Source organism: Colletotrichum fioriniae, assembly GCF_027942845.1.
Source record: "Colletotrichum fioriniae strain IMI 355084 chromosome Unknown scaffold_6, whole genome shotgun sequence".
NCBI lineage: Eukaryota > Fungi > Ascomycota > Sordariomycetes > Glomerellales > Glomerellaceae > Colletotrichum > Colletotrichum fioriniae.
The window spans coordinates 588,600-610,450 of record NW_027076842.1 but is presented as its reverse complement, the minus strand read 5'-3'; the positions used below and the strand labels follow the sequence as shown (position 1 = coordinate 610,450).

Here is a 21,851-nt window from a genome sequence, read left to right as displayed (position 1 = left end):
GTGGGCATCTTCCGACGGAAGAGGGGGAAGGAGGGGGAGTGTGCGTTCCTCACAAGCCATCGAAGCCAAGGGCCCCGCTGATGAAGTTGGAAGCCTCGACTTCGGACGGACAGCGGAGACCCCGGGAACCTTCGGGAGGTGGACTCGCACTTGAAGCCTGAAGGGGCCCGCGCCAGATCTCGGGGAGCTGGGCCCTTCTCCGAAGCAGCGGGAGGCTTATTGCCGGCGCGGGAAATCTAGTGTCTGAGTCAACGCGGGATCTCAGACGGCTTAGGCCTGAGTCAAGTGTCTGAGAGAGATTTGGGTAGAGCCCAGCACTACCACTACCTTACTTCCCGTCGTTGGGCTGGCTGGATGGCTCGCTTACACGGCTTCGGTGTGGAGAAATACCAAGGCCAAGCCGCGTGCCGCATCGACGCAAAACGTAAAGCTCGACCGCAGAAGACCGACTTGTTTCGTTGCGTCCCGTGGGGTTTCTTCTTCACTAATGAAGTTTTCAGACAGTGACAGCTGGAACGCTCGCGATTGGGTCTGGGTGGAATGATCTAGGGAGCGTGCTAGAGCTGCCCAGGCGGGTCGGACGGCTTTCACGGGTCTGTTGGATATACGCCCTTTCTTTGCGTAAAACATAGCACGAGACCCGCGTATCCGACTGTTGCAAAGTATTTGCGGTGATACCGATGAGAGTCTATGATTTTGATCTATTCGCCTAGATGTCAATGTTTCGAAGAGGGTAAGGAGTGTGAGATCTCGAATGCTGTCTCACGATGCGATTCTCAAGACCCAGGGAATGATGAATTGTAACAAATTACGAATAAGGAATTATGAACCCCCCGTGAATTGGGCCGCAATGAGTTGACATTTACTGCAGCTTAAGAGAACCATGGAGAGATCTATCTAGAGTCCCCAATCGTGGAGTAGCTTCTCCAACACTCCAAGTCCAACTAGTGAAACATAGCTTTACATTTCATACGATCATTTGAGAGAGAGAGAGAGAGAGAGAGATGAAGACAACATGACATCGTCATACCTCAATCTCTCCATAATCCTGACCGAGCCATCTTCCCGACAATCCCGCAAGACGCAAGAAAATGATTCCAAAAATGCCACAGTGCCAACCGAGAATTCCAGGGACCAATTTTATGAGTTTAGCTTGTGAAGTCTTGAGATCTTCATGAGAGGGGAGGTGGGGGAGGTACTTCAACCGTCGTCTTGAGATACTTGTTCATCCTTCACTCCTCACTCCCCTCTCATTCTTTCCAGAGGCTTTTCACGGGTTAGGCTTCAGAGGGGAGGGGTGGACTTTGTGTGAACGCCACAAGTATGAAAGTTGTGAGTATTTGAACACACACGATCTCAAACGATGCTCTATTCGTAGGTTAGCTCTGGCTTCATCACGTCTCCGAGAACCGGGTTGACCATCTTCACACGGGGTTGAGATGGTGTTCCTAAGGGTAGGGAGTCGATCGAGGGCGAGAGGGAATGGCTTCAAGCCACGCGCATCTCCCGGAATAAACCCGCTCCAGAATTTCCAGGTTTTCCAGATCCCCTTCTTTACAGAACCTAGCCAAGGCAAGGCCATGGTGGAGGAGGAAGTAGAAAAAAAGCCACTCAATCGGACGTGTTCCCTCTACCGGATTACCTAGTGGAAAAAGAGGGAGAGGGGGACACGAAGAAGGGGTGAAAGCATATGGGGGTGTCGTGGGTGTGTAAAAGAGGCGTCCAAAGATTACACATTTAGGCTTTTATTTTAGCCTTGGTCAACTTCCAACGGAGGGGCTTGAAAAAGGGCTGAAGGACTATGAGATGTGTCCTCCTCTCCTTCGTCCGTTTTCAGCCTCGCCTTGCCATGCGTGGTCCGCTACTAGCGACAACCGAACCACACACCACCGATTCCTATGCACCAGTGCAAGATAGATGGTCCGGAGCATGAACCCTGAATCCGTCGCAGGTCCGAGTACGCCATCATAGGGTGTGTGTGTGTGTGTGTGTGTGTGTGTGTGTGTGTGAAGAAATAAGTAGGGAATTCGGGGTGCAAGCCTCGCATAGCCATGTGAGGAAAGCCGAGCAAAAGCCACGCTTTACGTTCCCACGCACCTTTTGAACGGGAGACGAGATCTGGGAATAGATCCGGAGATAGATCCGGAGACCCGGAGACCGGGTGGAGGGGAAAGGGGGAGGTAACGAGGCTTGGATGTACCGTAGAGTTTCCTCACAATATCATCATATCTGCTTCTCGTCCCGTACTGGATAAGCGCTCACGGAGATTCAACAAAGTTTGCACGAGATATGTAGGTTCAACAAAAGAGTCTTATCAGATAAATGACCTATACTCCCATCACCTCACACGAGAGAGATCTTCGCCCCACTCCGGAATTATCGACCGGGAATGGGGAGATATAGATCCTCAATGAAGAAGCATGTTCGAATAATAAACAAACACCTCCCCTGCCCTCCTTTTGCGAGGAAGAAACGACCGAAGTACACTGAGGTATGATGATTCCAGACAGAACTGCGAGAAGAGGGCGACCCCGCAATCCACAAAAGATTCGCTCTCCTTCTCCCTCCCGTCGGAGTCCAACTCCGGGCCGTGGAATGTAAGAAACCGACTGCCGCTACTGTGGCTCACGTCATCGTCGTCGCAACCCCCTAGTCTTCCTGGTAAGAGATCTTGCGCATCTCTCCTAGCCTGTGTCTTGCGGCCGAGAGGGAGTTCTCCAACTGCAGAATCTCGACCTAAAAAGTGGTAGCGCCGCACGCGTCAGCATTTCTCTTTTCTCTTTCGGTCGCCAAGCAACGCACTAGCCGCAAATGACGAGGATGGCTGCGACGGAGTTGTCTCCGGCCACCACCATCCCACGGCAGTTGGCATAGTTCACGATGCGCGAATCAATTAAACGTACCTGTTGCTCCATTTCCCGGACCTTGAACTCGTGGGCTCCGAGCTTGGAGTAGTCGACCGCCTCGTCCTCCGCGTTACGGTCCTTGATCATGTTCTGCACCTGGCGCACCAGCGCCCTGCATGCAGCACCGACAGCCTTGCTGGCCTGCTCGAGGTTCTCTTGGCTCTTGGACATGAAGCCAGCTTTGACTCTGCTGGCGGCGACGAGCTGAGCTGTGGAGGCTGCCACGTCGTTGGATGCTACGATGAGCTGCTCGGGGCTGTTACGGTTTGACAAGACGCCGTCTGCGGTCTCGATCAGGGTGTTGGTGGAGGACGCCACGGCCTTGGCGGCTGAAATGAGGCCCTCGGTCCATCTGTTGTTCTTCTTGTAGAAGGCGGTTCTTGAGGACGAGCCGCGGCCTGCTTGGACAATCTCCTGCTGCGTCACCGTGGCGGCCTTGATCAGCTGCGCAATGGCATTGGTGATGGCCATGGCGGCATCGAGAATGCCGTCGTGGACCTTGAGCTCGTAGGTAGAGTACCCTTCGCGAGGCTTGTTCTTCAGCTTGGCGAGACGAGCAGCAGCGGCCGCAATAGCATCGGCCGCCTTGCTGAGTTCGGAATCGACAATGTCGCCCAAGTCGCCCTTGCCCGCGAGCTTACCGGTGTTGGGCGCGAACGTCTCGACGAGCTTGTTCAGCTTCTGAAGGTTCATCTGCACCTCGTTGTTGCTGTTGATGACAACGTCCGTCTTCTGGATGGGATCCATGCCCTCCAGGCGGAAGCTCTGAAGGCCGCGGAAGAACTTGACGGTAGAAGAAGCGGACTGCCGGGTGCCATTCATCAGAGCATCGCTCTTCTTCTCATCGGTTGCCAGACGGGTGATACCCTTAGCGTTGCTGCAGACATCCGCGAGAGCACCAGCAAAGACGTTGATGGCCTTGATAAGCTCGGCATGTGTCGCGTTGGGGCCGTCGGCGATGAAGTTATTGAATGCCGTGGCAAACTCCATGGCGCTGGACGATGCCTTCTCAATCTGCGAGAGCACGTAGGATGGCGATGCGTTCTGGTTTCCGGCCTGCATAGTTGAATCCAACTCGTACAGCGCATCATCTACTCTCTGCACACCGGATTGCAGCACAGAGTCGATGATATCGTTGATCTTGTCCAGGTTGGCCATGATCAAGGCATCAATCTGTCCGTCAATAACGGTGTCAGTATCGCCTTGGTTCAGCTTCAGCTCGTTAAGCTCGATAAGTGTCTGATCCATGCCGGCCTTGTAGACTTCCAGCTCCTCCTCCTTGTCGCGGAGAAGCTGCTCAAGGTCTGAGTCTCCATTCCTAATCTTGGCCTGGGCGTCGTCCAGAGCACGAGACTTGAGTCGCAGTGCCTCCTCGAGATCAGCCATCTCACGGTTGTACTTGGACAGCATTGTTGAGAGCTCGTTTCCTTTGCTTCTCTCAATGTTATCGGCACGATCCAGAGCCATGCGAAGCTCTCGCTTGAGCTTTTCGAGCTCATCCTTGTTGGCGCCCTGCAGGCGATCCTTGTCATGGAGTGCGCGGTCTCTCTCCCTAATCATATCAGCGAGCTCGAGGTTCTTCGTCTTGATCTCACGTTCAAGCTTCTCTCGCCGCTCGATAGCCTCTTGAGCCGAGGCAGCCTTGAGCTGCACAGATTTGAACTTTTGAAGCAGATCCAAGTGCTCGTGGCGAAGCTGGGAGTACAGCTTTGCGAGCGCTTCATACTTCGTCCGCCACGTGTTGACCTGCTCCTGTAGAGCTCTAATTTGCTCATCTTTGCTCGTGATTTGCTGGCCGTAATGCCCCTGGATCTGTGCCAGCTCATTCTCCAGACCCTTGACCCTCTGGTCGTATTGCTGGAGCATAAGCTGGTCACGCTCATACTGGGCTCTCGCGTTGAAGTTCTCCTGTTCCAACTCAGCAAGCCGACCCTGGGTCTGATACTGCATTTGCTGTTGCATCAGAGCCTCCTGCTCCCTGCGCTGCTGCTCCGCCAATTGCCGCTGTTGCTCCTCAAAGTCCCGTTGCGCTTGCTGCTGCGCCTGCTGCTGCATCAACATCTGCTGACGTTGTTGTTCCTCAAGGACTCTCTGCTGCTCTTCGTACTCTCGGTTCTGGCGCTCCAACTCGTTCTTCCAGAATTCGGAAATGTCATCTGGCTCCTGTGATTTCGGTTCAGGGGGTGGAGTGGGGCGTCTCTCAATTTCCTGCTTCGGGCGCGCCGGAAGTGCAGGTGCCTCGTCGTCTTCCGCCAGCAGGTTGGGAGGGTCTTGTGGCAGCTTTGGAATCGTGATCAAGCTGGTCAGATAGCGCAGGTTCGAGCATTCGTAGTAGAACTTGACGAGGCGGTAATGTTGAGCATCGTATCTTTCTCGTAGGGGCGAAAGCGCCTCTACGTCGCCGGTGGCTGTACCCGATTAGCGAAATGACCCTTGTCCGCCCAGGGGGAGGGGGCCCGATGCAACTTACTCGAGTGCATGGCGCGAAGCATGCTTGTGATAAACTTGTAAATACCGTAGCTCTCCTGCACGAGGGGCACGAGAGAGGAAATGCGACACTCGTTATTTCCAACGTGACGGAAGTGCGAGAAGATCAACTTCTGGAACTGCTCAATCTTATCTTGTAGCGTCATCAGGTCTGTGATTGTCTCGTAGCCCTCATTAGGATCGTTGATCGCCTTTAAGCTGAGGTACTCCTCGTATTCGAAGGTGCCGTTAAACTCGGGATGCTGCTGGTGGAAAGAAAGCTTCGCCAAGAGGTAGTAAACGTATTCCCGGATCAGAGGGCTGTATCCGCGCACTCCCTCTCCGCCCATACCGCGGTTCAAGCTGTCGATCCAACCTCTCTGCGCCATGGCCTCCCTCAGCGTGTTCGGATGTCCTTCTTGGAGGACTTTGTGGACCGTAATCAGAGCTTTGAAAGTCTGAACTTCGTCGGCAAGAATGGGTTGGCTACAACGCGGCGTCTTCTGTCAGCGATTGGTTGACCTCCCGACTTACAACGGTTTTCACTTACACCTTCATCCCGGCCCAGAAGGCCTGGGAAGACCGGTGGTCCCATGTGTAGACGATGCAGCTGCGCACATGTTTCCGCTTCGGCGCCGTCTCATCGGGGTTCGTGGCCTTCTTGATGTTGATCGCCAACTCCTGGTCGGTCCTTCACAGGGTGTCAGTGCACAGTCGCAAAGGCCAAGAGACAGCCTCGATTGGGCCACAAGGTCTCAATGTGATTGAATATTACGGACTTGGTATGCCTGGTATCGGGCACGGCAGCCATGATGGGCGATTTTTCCTGCGCGGGGTCGTTGATGGTGGTCGGAGGTGAAGGGCGCTTAATGGGGGTTTCGGATGGTTCGAGGAAATGACGTCTCCCGACGGCTTAAGGAGAGAGCTCCACGTGCACGCAATGCTGCCCAAGAGTCGCAGTAAAGCCCAGCGAATGATCTGGGGGAGAAGGATTCGCAGGAATTGGAGGGGGAAGAAGATATCGTGAGCGACTTCCGTGCCAAGTGGGAGAGGCGGGAAAGAGTCGTCAGCGTTGACCAAGCTCCCAAGATGTCTAAAGCAGCTCGAGTGTGGCTGGGTTCTGCAACATGCGCAAGCTCCGGGGATTGCGCCAAGCCGTCGTCGTTGCGATCCTCCACTTGGTTTAGGTTGGGCATGAAATCTGGAACAATGCTAATCCGGCGGACGCGGCGGTGTCAGTGTCACCCCTCCAGCGTCCCAGCGCAGGCGAAGCACCTGAAGCCATAGGCCGATGCCTGTCCGATCTGATCCAATGACGATAATGGTGGGGTTCATGCCACCAATTTGGGTCCAAACGGCCCCTGCGCTCTCAGTAGACGTTCGCTAGGTTCTAAAGAAAGATGGGATATTGCATGGCTCTCTCAGGTAATTCAACGACTTAGTTACCAGCAAATAACCTTGAGAGGATCTATTGATTTATGAGTGCGTTGCAACTGGTACACGGGCAAGGTCACTGGCTTAGTTTTGGTTCTGAACGTAGCCACAGGAGCGCATTTGCATGTATCAGATTTGAATTCACAAGCTCGTGTTAGTGGCTAGGACTGAGCCCGACAATACGAGCTGGTGCTTTTGACGGTTCTGGACGACGAGAATTGTTGTATGGTAGAGAGTGTGACTTCGACACATGACAGTTGCTTTTCACTCAACTGCTGTCGAACAGTTCTGCTGGCCATCAGCTCACGGGATACCCACAGCTCAGACTCACTGCGGAAGTTGGTCTCACATAAGCTTGTTGATATACCAGCTCCTACGATAGATCAGTTCATGGTTGCACTTGATAAATGATCATAGGTCGTGTTCTTCATTTGACTGAGGGTATCATGAGGGCCCGGCGGGCAGCAGGGCCAACTATTCGCCTGCCTTTCACAGGCATCTCGCATTGACCTTGTTTCCCACGAGCACACAACACCATACACCAGAACCTGTGCCAATGCCTCCGACCTGACAATGACAGGACCCGAGGCATCGCGGCAGGATCGCAAAAGGGCCAACGGGTCTCACAGGTAGCATTTCCTCGTGTAGGTGTGAACGATGAAGTGTCATTGGTCTTTTTTTTTTCCCATTCCCTATGGACGTTGCCGAAAACGTGATGCCATTCCATGCTAGAATTCTTCCGTTCCTCACGTAAACACCACATGCAAAAGAAGAACCCACAAACCACCCAAAAGACACTCTAAATCGTCGTCTCGTAGGGGAGAGGGGTGACCGTCTGGGGCTTGTTCTCCTTGAAGTCGACGGTACGGGCCTCACGGGGCATGAGAGGGAGGCGCTTGAGGGTGAGGGCCTTGCCCTCGGCCTGAGCCTTCTTCTTCAGGGCGGCGTTCTCCTTGACACGGCGGATGAAGTCGTCTCTCGAACGGGAGGGGGAGATGTGCTCGACGCGGATGTTGATGCGCTTCTCGATGTAGCGGTGCTTCACCTTCTTGTAGATGATGATACCGACGGCGGACTTGGTGACGTTGTAGATGACACCGGTCTTGCCGTGGTAGACCTTGTGAGGCATACTGTAATCCGTCATGTCAGCCCTCTGCTCCAGCATGCTTTACGCCCATTTTCGCAATTCCTCCCAACTAAGACCTCGAGTCTCCCAATTGTCGCAATTCGAATTCGAGGGCGGGTTGTTCGCTTACCCCTTCTGGACGGCACCGTTGGTCTTGATGTCGACGATATCTCCGACTCTGTACTGGCGAAGGTACGTGGAGAGCTTGATCATACCCTTCTCACGGAAGTTTCTGCTGAACGCATACTGCAAGCTAACCGTCAGCAATCCAGCCGCAATCTCGAGATAATTCGAAGCTGGGTAATACGTACGCGCGTTCCCGCGCGAAGACCCGCTGGGTGACCCATTTTGCCGGAGTGGTTGTCGTAGAGGGCGGAATTTGGTGATGGTGTTGTCGGGTCTTGAAAAAGATCACGAAGTTCCAGACACAACGGGCAAGGCAAAAAATCGGCGACGTGTGTGTGCTCTGCTGACTCAGTCCCGTAATTCTTTTTTCGTTGTGGAAAGGGCACTGCACGTGACCGTAGGCGAACTGGACCCGCAATTTGACAGGCGCTAGTCAGCCCTCGCTCCCCACAGCCATTTTTCGCATTGAGTGTTGCAAGTTTCACGAGAGGCTCTTCTTTTTTTCCTTTTCGTTTTCTTCGTCAACCACAATTCGAAGGATATCGACGAGTCGGCAAGATGGCGCCGTAAGTAGACTGAACCGCAGTCTCATCGCCAAATCAAATATGCTAATTCGATTGCGCGCAACAGCCTCACCTACTCCAAGACCTCCAAGGTCCCCAACCGTCCCTTCGAGGCCGCCCGTCTGTCAGTATTCTCCGGCCACTGAACAAGAGCTTGCTCTGTTTAAGTCGTGAATCACACCACTGACTTCGATACGATAATAGTGACTCCGAGCTTAAGCTCGTTGGCGAGTACGGTCTCCGCAACAAGCGTGAGGTCTGGCGTGTCCAGCTTACCCTCTCCAAGATTCGTCGTGCTGCCCGGTATGTGCCTTTGGCTGTCGCAAAATGGTCGCGTGGGGGGCATCCTTTGGGCTAACAACCACTATAGTCAGCTTTTGACCCTCGACGAGAAGGACCCCAAGCGTCTCTTCGAAGGCAATGCCCTCATTCGCCGTCTCGTGCGCGTCGGTGTCCTCGACGAGTCCCGCATGAAGCTCGATTACGTCCTGGCCCTGAAGGTCGAGGATTTCCTTGAGCGCCGCCTCCAGACTTGCGTCTACAAGCTCGGTCTCGCCAAGTCCATCCACCACGCCCGTGTCCTCATTCGCCAGCGTCACATCCGCGTCGGCAAGCAGATCGTCAACGTTCCCTCCTTCATCGTCCGTCTCGACTCCCAGAAGCACATCGACTTCGCTCTTACCTCGCCCTTCGGTGGTGGCCGCCCCGGCCGTGTCCGCAGAAAGAAGGCTGCTGCCGCCGAGTCCAAGGGTGACGGTGGTGACGACGAGGAGGATGACGAGTAAATGCATCGCCATTTATGCTAAGGATTGGTCAAAAAAACTCTGGGAATGGTTGGCACACCGAAAGCCAACCATTGGGATCATCGGGGTGTTTATAGTCACGGCGTTCGCCAGAGGCAAAATGGAATGATTGCATCAAATACGGATACCACGAATGAATGTTACACAAAAGTCTTCTTCTTGTTCAGTTCAGGGCACCTCGAGGCATCGTCTTGCATGCGAACGTTTGACAGGGAAATGGGTATCATGTTTGTCCAATGCAATGCTCATAAGCCATGCCTGAATACCTAGGTAGTCTAGACCAATTCATCCTTGCCCAGGAACTTGGCCATCGGGTCGTTCGCCGCTGTTCTTTTTCTCCTGTACTCCTCCATTTCTTCCTCCGTGACGCCGCCCATCATCTCCTCCGCTGTCCGCTTCGTCGCCGGCTTGTTCACCGGAGTGTCATCCGCCTTTGGGATCTCTGCTTGTTGCTCCATCTGCAGCGCCAATGAAGCACCAGTACGTTGCCGTTCAGAAGCTTCCCAAGCCAACTTGCCCTCCTCGCCCGTGCAGTAACTGTTCTTGACCACCGAGTGACAGCATTCGTAGCCCCATTGAAAATTTGACCACCAGCTGCCCCAGATAGAGGTGTGGTTGTGGATGTACACGTCCTCGGGGTACTTTGACTTGGCGATAACCTTGGGCGCGCCCTTGATGAGTCCGCTCTCGTCGTACTCGACATATTTCTCCGACTCCGTAATGACGTTCTTGAGCTCGTCGGGCATGGCGTATTGCGAGTTGTCGCCGTATAGCTCCTTGAGCTTCTTCTCTCGCTCCGCACGCTTCTTCTCAGCCTCTTCCTTCTCCTTCTTCCTGTAGAATTCTCCAGCCGTGGGGTTGGCCTGCAAATGTTTCGTCGTGTCACCACTCTTCTCCTGGGCCTCCCAGGCGTATCGCTGTGCTTGCTCGAACTCGCCGGCGTCGCCTGAGCCGCGCATGAAGCCTTCCTCTGCAAAAAGATTCGCAGCTTTGTCCACGGTTGCGCCGCCGTCCACGAGGGATCTCGTCTTCGGGTCGTACTTTGCGGATTCCAGGTCCAGGTTGACTAGGTACTTTGCCGTGTCCTCTCGTATTCTCAGCTGTCGCGTAGCTGTGCTTTGATGCTTGCTCATGTCATTTTCCTCTGCGTACTTATCGCCATCGTCCTGCTCCTCTTCCTCCGTCTCGCCCTTGGCAAGCGCCTGCTTCCTCAGCTTCTCCATCTCGTTGAACTCCTCGACGACGTTTCGATACTCCTTGGGGTCGTATCCGTTCCAGCGATCACGCTTGGCATCCCAGCCAAGCTTGACGTCCTGAACGACCTCGTCGGCCTGAATGTCCCTGCCGGTCCACTTTGCGCCTTTCGCCCTCGGCCGACTGAGGCAGTCTTTGGCTTTGTGCGTCATGGCGCCGCAGTTTTCGCATGCGCCTTTCCGGTATTTTGTAGCTGCCGGGCCGGCCTTGCGACCGCGATCGTACCATTGTGACTGCTCATTTTTCTTCTGAATACGCTGATGCTCAAGGTAGTCGGTCTGATCATCGCCTTCTTCGCCGGCATAAAAGGGACGTTTACTGATGAAAGAGGGAATGTAGATATTCTCCTCCTTTGCAGCGGCAGACGCCTTGGGATCGGTCTTTCTCGGCGGTGGTGGTGGCGGCATCTTGGCGGTTCGTGAGGGTATGAGAGGATTGGTGTCAGAGAAAGTTCGGGCGACGGCGCATTCACGTCGCGAATTTGGGTCTGGAAAAGCACAGGTGCTGCTGCGTCTTATGTAATCAACCGCTCTCACATCGCAAGAATGGCTAGGATGGCGTAGATTCAAGCATCAAATTGACCTTTTGCCCTTCTAAAGAAAGTCCATTTTCTCTTCACATTGGCTATTGCAATTAAACCAATATCAAAAGCTTCAAGTGCATCCTCCAGCAAGTTCATGGCTGAGTAATGGACGAATGGCGGCGACCTTATGATTGAAGGTGCTTAAGCCTCCGGGACGCTTCAGTGAGATATGCTGAAAAATGCCCCACAACCAAGGTACTTTGCCTTACCTAGTGGAAGATGGCCAGGCAGGACAGCGTACCGAAGTTGCACTAAGTCACGCGTGTTGCCACATGACTGCGCGGACCCTGGGCGTTCCCTTTTGGCCCAGCACGCGTCGGATCTTGCATCAACATGACCTTGTCGCGTCTTGAACTCGCTGCTTAGTGCCATTGAACCCGTCTGACCATGCACCAAGCCGGCCGCTTCCCTTCCTTATCATGATATTGTTCTCCATTCTACCATCTCATCCTCCATGAGTGTTTACAGCCTCCACCATGAACCTCTTCCGCGTTCGGTTGAACTGCATAGACCACTACCAGGCGACGCCGACGCATTACGATCCCCAATTACGGAATGATGTCGGCCCTGCGCAGGCGAAGAAAGGCCCCAAGGTTCCAGTTGTGAGGATTTTCGGTTCGACAGAAACGGGACAGAAAGTCTGCGCTCACATACACGGCGCTTTCCCATACGTCTACGTCGAGTATCGTGGCAGCTTAGAGCCCGAAGATGGTGAATAAGTCCTCTAACCATATAATGGGCCTTGCTAATTACTACAAGTGGGCGCGTACATCTATCGACTTCATCTCTCCATTGATCATGCCTTAGCTGTCAGTTACCGACGTGATCAATTCGGAGAAAATGCAAAGTTCGTCGCCCGCATCACCCTCGTCAAAGGGGTGCCATTCTATGGCTTCCACGTTGGATACCGCTTCTTTCTGAAGATCTACATGTTCAACCCCATCGTCATGACAAGATTATCCGACTTGCTCCAACAGGGAGTCATTCTCAAGCAAAAGTTCCAACCTTACGAAGCTCATCTCCAGTACTTACTACAGTTCATGACCGACTATAATCTGTACGGGTGTGGCTACTTGGATGTCTCTGATGTATACTTCAGAGGCCCGATCCCTTCGTTTGACCAAGAGGGGAACTCTCAACACATCTGGCATGACCGGACGATTCCTAAGACTCGAGTCCTCGACGACCTGACTCTGCCGAGGGTCAGCCACTGCTCCATTGAGGTAGACATTTGCGTTCAACACATTATTAACCGGCGAATGGTGAAGGAGCGCCGGCTCCATCACGACTTTGTTGAGCATGTTAAACCTCTCCCAGCAGATGTCAAGCTTGTTTACAGTATGGCTGGTCTATGGAAAGACGAGACGCGTCGCCGCAAAATGAAAATGCCCAATGCGGACCCAGGTAGCAGCCCTTTCCCGGCAGAAGTTTTGGTCTCAATGTCTGCGGATAAACGCGACTCGCAACCGCAAGGATGGATCCACGAGGAGGAGTACAAAGAAGAAGTCGCAAAACTCATCGAAACCGAAAAGGGGTTGGAGGACTCCGCGCCGCCAAGCTTCGAAACTTTTGTGGAGCATTCGCCGCTTGAGGCTGCCGTGAAGACCGCGCTTCAGTCAGTAGAAGATTTGTATCCCGCCAACCTGTTACCGGCTCTTGGACTGCCGTCAAACCATGCTCCGGCAAACAAGAACCCAGCCAGCAGCATCGAAGTTGACGAACAGGGTGTACTCGATCTCGGTGTTGACGATTATGACCCTTATCCAGCCGACTCTGACGAAGAAGCTCTCATTCAGATGGGCGAGCCGAAGGCGAGGCAGGATGATCAGATCAATGGCACTGGTATTGATGGAAGGCCATTAGTCACTAGTGGTACCGGATCCAAAAGAGAAACCGTCGCTGGCAATCTGACAGTCAAGAAGACCGTCAACGGGCTGGGATCTATATACGAAGGCGTATGTGTCAGTAGGTTGAAGACCGGCAACCCACCAATGGTACCGGTTTGGGACGATCTGCTCGATATGGCCGAAGAGGAAGGGCTTGTGTCCAAACTCAGCGACCCATCAAGCTTAGGTCACCGCCGTACGGAATCGGCCAAACGATCAATATCTCCGTATGCGACAGCGCCTTCTACCAAACGCCCGAGAACTGAACCTCCAGTCACTGCGGCGTCCAATGTAGTGGTACCCAAACCGTCACTCAAAGGCATCCTGAGTAACAGCACAGCTTCTGAGAAGCATCAAGTCACGATGTTGCCGCCAAACTCTCAAGACAAGCCTCGGTCATCTCAAAATACAGGCTCTAAATCTGCGGCCAATCAGCTGTTGGGTTTTCCAGTAGTCAAAAGCCAGGAGGACCCGGGAACGAAACTTCGATTGAGCCAGATGAATCAGCCCCGAGCCTCGCAACAAGCTGAAAAAGATTCTCAAAAACATGTTTCCTTCAGTTTAGCACCGGAGGAGACACGTACCAAGCCCAGTCCGGTCACTCCAGCAAAGAAGGTCCGAATCGCTACTCCTACAATTGATTCACCAGAGACCGAAGCAGGAACAGAAACAATTCTCCATCGGATACAGACAGCGATCGGATCCTTTTCCGCAAAGCGCCAGTGTGTGATCGGCTTCCTGCCTCCCGCTTCAAAGCTTGTCACGTCGACAATGAAGGACTTACAAATTCCTGATATGATTTACCAAGACGCCTACTATAGCGAAGAGAGGGATGTTCCGGCTCGTCCTAGGGAGTATGCCGGTCGGGAATTTCGGCTCGAGAGTAATACTCTACCGTATCTGGCAGAGTTTGATCCAACTGGAACATCTGCCGCCAGTGTGGGCGTCAAAACAGACACACCCATTGACAAGGCCAAGAACGACGTGCGTTATAACGCCCAAGCAAGTTTGTGTTCATACCGAAGCTGGGAGATAGCTCAACCGCCTCCAAGCGCAAAAGAAGTTCAAGATTGGTGGAACAAGAAACATCCCCTTCAGAAAGCGCAAAAGAGCGTTACTGCAAAGCTCACAGGCACCCCTCAAGCTACAAGGCGCGACCTCTCCCAGATTGACGGACCTACCCCGAAGAACAAGCATGGCTTCAAATACTCGCCCAAGAAAAAGTCGACCAGTGTTAAGCATGAAGCGCAATACATGAGCACTATGGCCCTCGAGGTTCACGTCAACACGAGGGGCAAATTTGTTCCTAATCCTGACGAGGATGAGGTCCAGTGCATATTCTGGTCTATCAAAGCAGATGGCACTGCCAGCAGTAGTCAGGAAGCTTCAGGGGAAATCATTGCTGGTGTCGTTGTCCTATCGCCAGACGGTTCCCTCGCTCAGAGGATGCGGCGCTATGTTTCTGCAGAGGTTATTGAGGAATCCTCCGAACTCGATGTCATGGTTCGCATGGTGCAAATTGTCAGAGACCACGACCCTGATATCCTTACAGGTTATGAGGTTCACGGCAGCTCATGGGGCTATCTCATCGAACGAGCCCGAGTAAAGTACGACTACGATCTGTGCGACGAGTTTTCACGTATGAAGAGTAACTCTCATGGCCGTATCGGAAAGGAGAATGATCGGTGGGGCTTTAACACAACGTCAACGATCCGCGTGACTGGCAGACATATGATCAACATTTGGCGAGCCATGAGGGGAGAATTGAACCTGCTTCAATATACGATGGAAAATGTCGTCTGGCACGTTCTGCACCGCCGCATACCTCACTACTCCTGGAGAACCCTGACACAATGGTACAATAGCAGTAGACAGAGGGACCTCGACAAACTGACGCGCTACTACCTGACACGAACGAGGATCGATATTCAGATATTGGAGTCAAACGAGCTCATCCCGAGAACAAGTGAACAGGCCAGACTGTTGGGAGTGGACTTCTTCTCGGTCTTTTCCCGCGGCTCTCAATTCAAGGTCGAGTCCATCATGTTCAGGATTGCGAAACCCGAGAACTTCATGCTGGTTTCCCCCAGTCGGAAGCAGGTTGGCGGCCAAAACGCCCTCGAATGTCTCCCGCTGGTAATGGAGCCCCAAAGCGACTTTTACAACAGTCCGCTGTTGGTGCTCGACTTTCAGAGCCTGTACCCCAGTGTCATGATTGCCTATAATCTGTGCTACTCGACATTCCTCGGTAGGATTGTCAATTGGCGGGGGATGAACAAGATGGGCTTCACCGAGTATCAGAGGCACAAGAGGCTGCTGGAGCTCCTAAAGGACCATATCAACATCACACCCAATGGAATGATGTACGTCCGACCCGAGATTCGGAAATCTCTCCTCGCAAAGATGCTTGGTGAGATTTTGGAGACCCGAGTCATGGTCAAGAGCGGGATGAAGCAAGATAAGGACGACAAAACGCTGCAGGCGCTGCTGAATAACAGGCAGCTGGCGCTGAAGCTTTTGGCTAACGTTACCTATGGATACACATCGGCATCTTTCTCCGGTCGAATGCCTTGCTCGGAGATTGCCGACAGTATAGTTCAGACAGGGCGCGAGACGCTTGAGCGAGCGATTGCGTTCATTCACTCCCAGGAGCAATGGGGAGCGGAGGTCGTCTACGGCGACACGGACAGTCTGTTCGTGTATCTCAAGGGCCGGACCAAGGATCAGGCATTCGACATTGGCAACGAAATTGCCAAAGCCATCACCGATATGAACCCCAGACCGATCAAGCTCAAGTTTGAAAAGGTATATCACCCGTGTGTTCTCCTGGCGAAGAAGCGCTACGTTGGTTACAAATACGAAAGCAAGGATCAGGTCAAGCCCGAGTTCGACGCCAAAGGCATTGAGACGGTGAGGCGCGATGGCACGCCGGCAGAGCAAAAGATCGAAGAGAAGGCCCTCAAGCTCCTCTTCGAGACGGCGAACCTGAGCGAGGTCAAGGCCTACTTCCAGAAGCAGTGCGAAAAGATTATGCGCGGGTCCGTCTCCGTACAGGACTTTTGCTACGCGAGGGAGGTGAAGCTCGGTACATACAGCGACAAGGGCCCGCCGCCACCGGGTGCGCTCATCAGCACCAAGAAGATGCTCGAAGACGCGCGCGCGGAGCCGCAGTACGGAGAACGGGTGCCGTACGTCGTTATCACGGGTGCTCCGGGGGCGCGACTGATCGACCGGTGCGTAGCGCCCGAAGATCTGCTCAACGACTCGCACTCGCAGCTGGATGCGGAGTACTACATTTCCAAGAACCTGATCCCGCCGCTGGAAAGGATCTTCAACCTGGTTGGCGCCAATGTCCGGCAGTGGTATGACGAGATGCCCAAAGTGCAGCGAATCCGGCGGGTAGACCAAACACTGGGAGCGGCTGGAGGGCTCGGCAGCAAGAAGACGCTAGAGTCGTACCTCAAATCGGCGTCGTGCATCTCATGTAATATCAAGATGCAGGTGGAGGGCGTGCTGTGCGGGAAGTGCCAGCAGGACGCGCCGAGTTCGCTATTCAACCTACAGACGCGACTCAAGGACGAGGAGAGAAAGTACATGGACGTGGTGAGGATTTGCCGGAGCTGCTCGGCGCTACCGGCGGCGGACGAGGTGCCGTGCGACAGCAAGGACTGTCCCGTGTTTTACTCGCGGGTCAAGCAGAGCGCGCGACTGAAGACGGAGAAGAGCGCGCTGGAGCCTGTCATTCGGGAGTTGGTTGCGAAGGCTGAGAGAGCCGCGTTGGAGTGGTGATTCTGTACAATTGTGAACGGATACAGGGTTTTTTTGTTACGGGGGTTACGGGTGTGGCTGTTGTCATTTTTGGTGTTTGGCTGGATAATACCATGGAGGCTGGATATCTTACACAGTAAAGTTGGTGTCGGTGATCGGTCTAAAGATGATGGGGCGGGTATAGCGCTACGGCCCTCTCGCAGATAGAATGATTATGATTGATAAGGAAGTTATGATGTCACGGCAAGGGCAGGCCACTGTTTTGAGTAAGGTGGGTGGATGGGATTGGACGGACACGGCTCCGTCCGATTCGGTGTACATAGAATGGAGTATCGGTATTCGTAGAGGCGACATGCAAGCACACACTTATCAGACGCATGTACGTAAGGTAGAGATGGCGGTTTCTTGACTGACTGATGACATCGTGAGGAGATGGAGAAAAGCGATCCAAGAGCCGAACTCTTTCAGTGCTACTTCGCACGAGCTACTGCTTAGTGACCTCACTGTTCGCCAGGGGTCCCCTCTCGATGTTTCTCGCGGGGTAAAAGGTTCCTAGGAAAGATGAGGTGCAGGGATGCTCATTACCGGCTCGACCGTACCTTAGATTGGGGCCAGAGCCACAGCCCACAGGGCATTTGGAGTCTTGGAGACTTGCCCGTAGATGGTAGGGAACAGCGGTCTGCGGGTCACTCGGAACCCTCAGCTTAGTGGTTACCGCTTCACTTTCCACCTCACTCCCCACATTCGGGCAATCTGGAAGGCACACCGTAAGGCCACTTCATACTTTCTCTTCAACAGCTTCTAGGTCGCCTTGGCTCTCGATCCGCCCTGAACCATCTCCTGTACTCCTGTCTTCCGTTAACATTTGGTCTGCTGAGTAGTGCTGCAACCCTCTCTCTCTCTCTCTCTCTCTCCGTCCCATCCATTCGCCTGTTGCTGCCAGCTTTCACAAGGGACGCCGCAAAGCTACCATTACCATCACATGACGGCGTCAGAGCGGCCTATTGGACATCCATCCCAAAGGTTCCCAGTGACCTGCATTTCTCTCTATTGTCTTACCTGATCCATTTTCTCGATCCAGAAACGCCCTGTGGCCAAGACCCAGATCCACGAAAGCTATCTTGTCCACTTTCTATTGTCCACCACACACAAAAAAAAAAGTTACCGAATAGTTGAGCCTCCAAACAGCACACCAAGCTTCCGTGTACTTGCCCATCCTGAAACAAAGAGCTTCCCTCTCTCCACAAACAACACCACCACCAACCGCCGTCACAAGCTCCCGATCCAATACGACCCTCCCCCGCCCGAACACTCTTCGTCTCGTAAACGACCTAAGCGCTGATGGTCCCGCCTATCTCTCCTCTCCCTCTGCTGTCCTTCCGTTAGCAGCACTGCTACAAGTGCCGCGCGAAGAGTGAGGAGTTCAGACAAAGTGCGAGAGGGAAACAATTCGGCAAAAGCTCTGGGAATCGCGCGATGGGGAGCTGGACCGGCTTCCTCATCACTTACCTCCTGGGAGGCCTGACCTTCCTGCCCTTGGTGATCCTCACCGTCTTCGCTCACGCCTACTTTACCCTCCCGTACCGACAGGATGCCGAAACGAATCGCGATTCAGTTGTTGACGCCGCTACCGCTGCCGGCGGTCCGGCCTCCATCGTCCAGCCCGGCGACGACCTCACCGCTCTCGAAGCCGTGAAGGCCGCGGCAAAGGACGATGCTACAGCGGCGGCCACGAAGCGCTCGGCGCAGGATAACGACGTCGCCGCAGGGTACTTTGCTGTGTGCAGAGAGTACACTCCTATGGGCATCAACGCGAAGCCCATCGAGAGGTCCACCCCGACTGGCTCGACCACCGTCGCCGCGCCGAGCCAGAGCGTCTATCAGACCATGTACAAGAGCATATTCGAGCGGAAACCGACGCCAGGACCCTTGGATAACAGAAACGGGCTGAGCCAGCGCCCCAAGAACGCTGGTAACGTGTTCTATGTCGTACTGAGGTTTGCGACCCCCCTTGCGACCCGTTTGCAACCGCTTGTCTACATCGGTGACTAACCTACCACAGACACGGGCATCTGATGCTTTTTGACGATGACGAACAACTCGAGGTCCGGCACGTAGTCTCCCTGTTGCACCACGACATTAGCATATACTCGGGAGGAGATGTCACACCAGAAGGCGAGCTTTACATCAAGAGGAATGCGCTGTGTTTGTCGAGGAGGTCAGATGGGCCCGAGGTCGGTCCGGACAGCCAGCTGTCCAAGCCCTTCTACCTCTTCTCAGAGAATTGTTCTGCCAAGGAGGACTTTTACTTTGCCATGCTCCGGAACCAGGAGCAAAACTTTGGCGCTGAGAGGAAGGCGCCCAGGCCGAAGCAGTTCGAGGTCAAGAACATAATTGCACTGGTCCAGAAGCTACACTCGTCCGAGGAGCACCTATCCACGAGGTGGTTGAATGCCATGATCGGTCGTGTGTTTCTTGGCATTTACAGGACGACGGACCTCGAGCACTTCATCCGTGAGAAGCTCACCAAAAAGATTGCCCGTGTCAAGCGGCCTTCGTTTCTCACCAACATTGCTATTCGCCGCATCGACACCGGCGAGTCTGCACCTATAATCACGAACCCGCGTCACAAAGATCTGAATGTTGAGGGAGAATGCGTGATGGAGGCCGATGTGCGGTATACGGGCAATTTCCGAATGGAGGTTGCCGCCACAGCCCGCATCGACTTGGGCGCACGCTTCAAAGTCCGCGAGGTCGATCTCGTTCTCGCAGTGGTCATCAAGAAGCTCGAGGGCCACATGCTATTCAAAATCAAGCCTCCGCCAAGTAACAGAATATGGTTGTCATTCCACAGCATGCCAAAGATTGAAATGACAATCGAGCCGATTGTTAGCGCGAGACAAATTACATACACTATTATTTTACGACAGATTGAGAACCGGATCAAAGAGGTTATCGCTGAGACTCTGGTACAGCCCTTCTGGGACGACATGCCCTTCTTCAACACGGAGCACAAGAAATGGCGGGGCGGAATCTGGGACGACGACGATGCGGTTGTCAGCTCACTTAGCACGGAGACCAACATGGCTGGAGAGGGCGATGTGGAGGGGGTCGATCACCTCGAAGAGACGGGCGATGTGCAAAGCGACATGAGACCGATCGAAAAGAGCCACAGTATGCCGATCGTTGAGAACACACCGCCGACGGGCCTGTTCGGCAGGAAGATACAGAATAAGGGGCCAAACAGTCCCTTGAATAGCTCCTCTACTAGTGTTGATGCCATGGGCTCACCTACCACCGCGACGCCGATACCTAAGCCGTTCAGGTCGCCATCGATATCGAGTCCAGCAAACCCCGTGGTCGGCACCGATGCTGCGCATGCAGATGTATTCAAGCCTTCTTCGTCACCACCAGATCATGCATCCAGCATGATGGCAGCGCTGTCTGCAAGGTCAACACCGGTGACGACGCCTTCTGAGACACCCGCCAGACCACCACCCGCCGCAAAGGCGCCGAGCCAGTCCTCCGCATCCTCGCGCGAAGCCACAGATAATGAGAACGAGACGGATCGTACGCCAATGGCCAAGGAACGCCGTGGCACAGCTTCTTCTTCGGAGTCGATGCGCCACAACGAATCGACTGACCCCAACTCACCGACCACATCTTCAAGAGCCTCCGTCAGAAGCGCTACGGGCTCCATCTCCAAGGGCCTTTTCCGGAGAGAGAACACGGGAAGTACGAACTCGACTGCATCGACAAACGGCGAGGGAAAGCGCACGACGCTCGCTGCCGTCGCCAACGCTGCGGTCACGGCGAGGCAGTGGGGATGGAATGCGATACAGAAGCACAAGGACGCCAAGAACGGCGCCTCGACGGAGCAGAATCCCCCGCTCGACCTCAACCAGCCGATGGGCAGGGGTCAGCCTCTGCCTCCACCTGGTACGCCGTTGCCTCCGCCTGTCAGAGGCTCCAAGGTGACGACAATTCCTGTGCCGAAGCGGAAACCTATTGCGCCGCCCAATCTCCCTGAACGCCCTCACTCGGCGGCGACGGCGGAGGGAAAGTCGGAGCGCAGACCCGTGCCGCCTCCGCCCCTGCCCTCGCGGCGTCATCTGGACACGAGCAAGAACGCGGACGGCGGTGGCGAAAGTTTGTTGGTTGTGGAAGCGCCGCTCGACTCAGAACCCTCAACGCCCATGGAGGAGAGTATGCCTCCGCCGGCGTATGTTCAGCCCTGGGCTGAGGACGTCTCTGACGGCGAAGGAGGTACGGGCACTGGGGTTGAGAGGACGAGGGGTCGAGATCGCGTTGTCGTTGACGAGAAGAAGGGACACGGAAACGAAGAGGATGAAGAGGAGAGCAAGAGCAGAACACCACCGCCGTTACCGCAGCGTAGGGAGACGAAGCTTGAGGACCCCATTGCGGCTAAGCCGGTGAATGTCTCTGGTGTCGACGAGAACGACGACGATTATTCCGCGTGGATGGATGAGCAGGATGAGGGTGTCGTCGGCGTAGACGGGAGGTCGAGCGTCGAGGTGAAGTAATGATTCTTGGCGGAGTGTTTGCGTTATTTCAAATGTCTAGCTGGAGTTGGGCATCAGGAGGGCATATGGCATTGGTTTTTTTTTTCGGAATGGGATGGGATAGGACGGGGGTTCAGGCAATCGGGTCAAGCGGATCATGGAGTTTGAAATATTTCTTCTTCCTAAGAGTGTAGGATACCAGACTCTGATCCGTATACATTGCGTACATACATATATACACATATACATATGTCTTGACTCTACTTTTAGTGTTTTTGGTGCTGAATGAAATTTGCATGGTTTTCTCACTTCGCATGTGATCCCTCGTGGTGGTTGGTTGGTTGGTGGTGTACTCAGGCCATTGAAGCAACCCTCACCCAGATTATTCACCTATACAGATCCCAGTTCAACCT

General features: G+C 54.0%; 6 protein-coding genes across 6 annotated transcripts; 3 read left to right on the top strand and 3 right to left on the bottom strand.

Annotated features, from left to right (window-relative positions):
* Positions 1-2,649: 2,649 nt before the first annotated feature.
* Positions 2,650-6,183, bottom strand: SLA2 (sla2 Src-like adaptor 2; the record flags this gene model as incomplete). The annotated part of the gene is made up of 5 exons (XM_053195542.1): positions 2,650-2,736; positions 2,904-5,314; positions 5,377-5,858; positions 5,923-6,063; positions 6,152-6,183. The coding sequence occupies 5 exons, from the start codon at positions 6,181-6,183 to the stop codon at positions 2,650-2,652; spliced, it is 3,153 nt and encodes a 1,050-aa protein (XP_053046881.1).
* Positions 6,184-7,605: 1,422 nt separating this feature from the next.
* RPL21A (60S ribosomal protein eL21) lies at positions 7,606-8,279 on the bottom strand (the record flags this gene model as incomplete). The annotated part of the gene is made up of 3 exons (XM_053195543.1): positions 7,606-7,936; positions 8,063-8,178; positions 8,244-8,279. 3 exons carry the CDS (start codon positions 8,277-8,279, stop codon positions 7,606-7,608), a joined length of 483 nt encoding a protein of 160 aa, XP_053046882.1.
* Positions 8,280-8,616: 337 nt separating this feature from the next.
* RPS9B (40S ribosomal protein uS4) lies at positions 8,617-9,406 on the top strand (the record flags this gene model as incomplete). Its single annotated transcript, XM_053195544.1, has 4 exons — positions 8,617-8,624; positions 8,689-8,745; positions 8,826-8,924; positions 8,992-9,406. 4 exons carry the CDS (start codon positions 8,617-8,619, stop codon positions 9,404-9,406), a joined length of 579 nt encoding a protein of 192 aa, XP_053046883.1.
* A 293-nt stretch (positions 9,407-9,699) lies between these two features.
* SLU7 (mRNA splicing protein) lies at positions 9,700-11,085 on the bottom strand (the record flags this gene model as incomplete). Its single annotated transcript, XM_053195545.1, has 1 exon — positions 9,700-11,085. One exon carries the CDS (start codon positions 11,083-11,085, stop codon positions 9,700-9,702), a length of 1,386 nt encoding a protein of 461 aa, XP_053046884.1.
* Positions 11,086-11,737: 652 nt separating this feature from the next.
* On the top strand, positions 11,738-16,936 carry REV3 (DNA polymerase zeta; the record flags this gene model as incomplete). Its single annotated transcript, XM_065757454.1, has 2 exons — positions 11,738-11,972; positions 12,021-16,936. The coding sequence occupies 2 exons, from the start codon at positions 11,738-11,740 to the stop codon at positions 16,934-16,936; spliced, it is 5,151 nt and encodes a 1,716-aa protein (XP_065613797.1).
* Positions 16,937-18,391: 1,455 nt separating this feature from the next.
* N0V96_005637 (uncharacterized protein) lies at positions 18,392-21,459 on the top strand (the record flags this gene model as incomplete). The annotated part of the gene is made up of 2 exons (XM_053195547.1): positions 18,392-18,912; positions 18,978-21,459. The coding sequence occupies 2 exons, from the start codon at positions 18,392-18,394 to the stop codon at positions 21,457-21,459; spliced, it is 3,003 nt and encodes a 1,000-aa protein (XP_053046886.1).
* Positions 21,460-21,851: the final 392 nt, after the last annotated feature.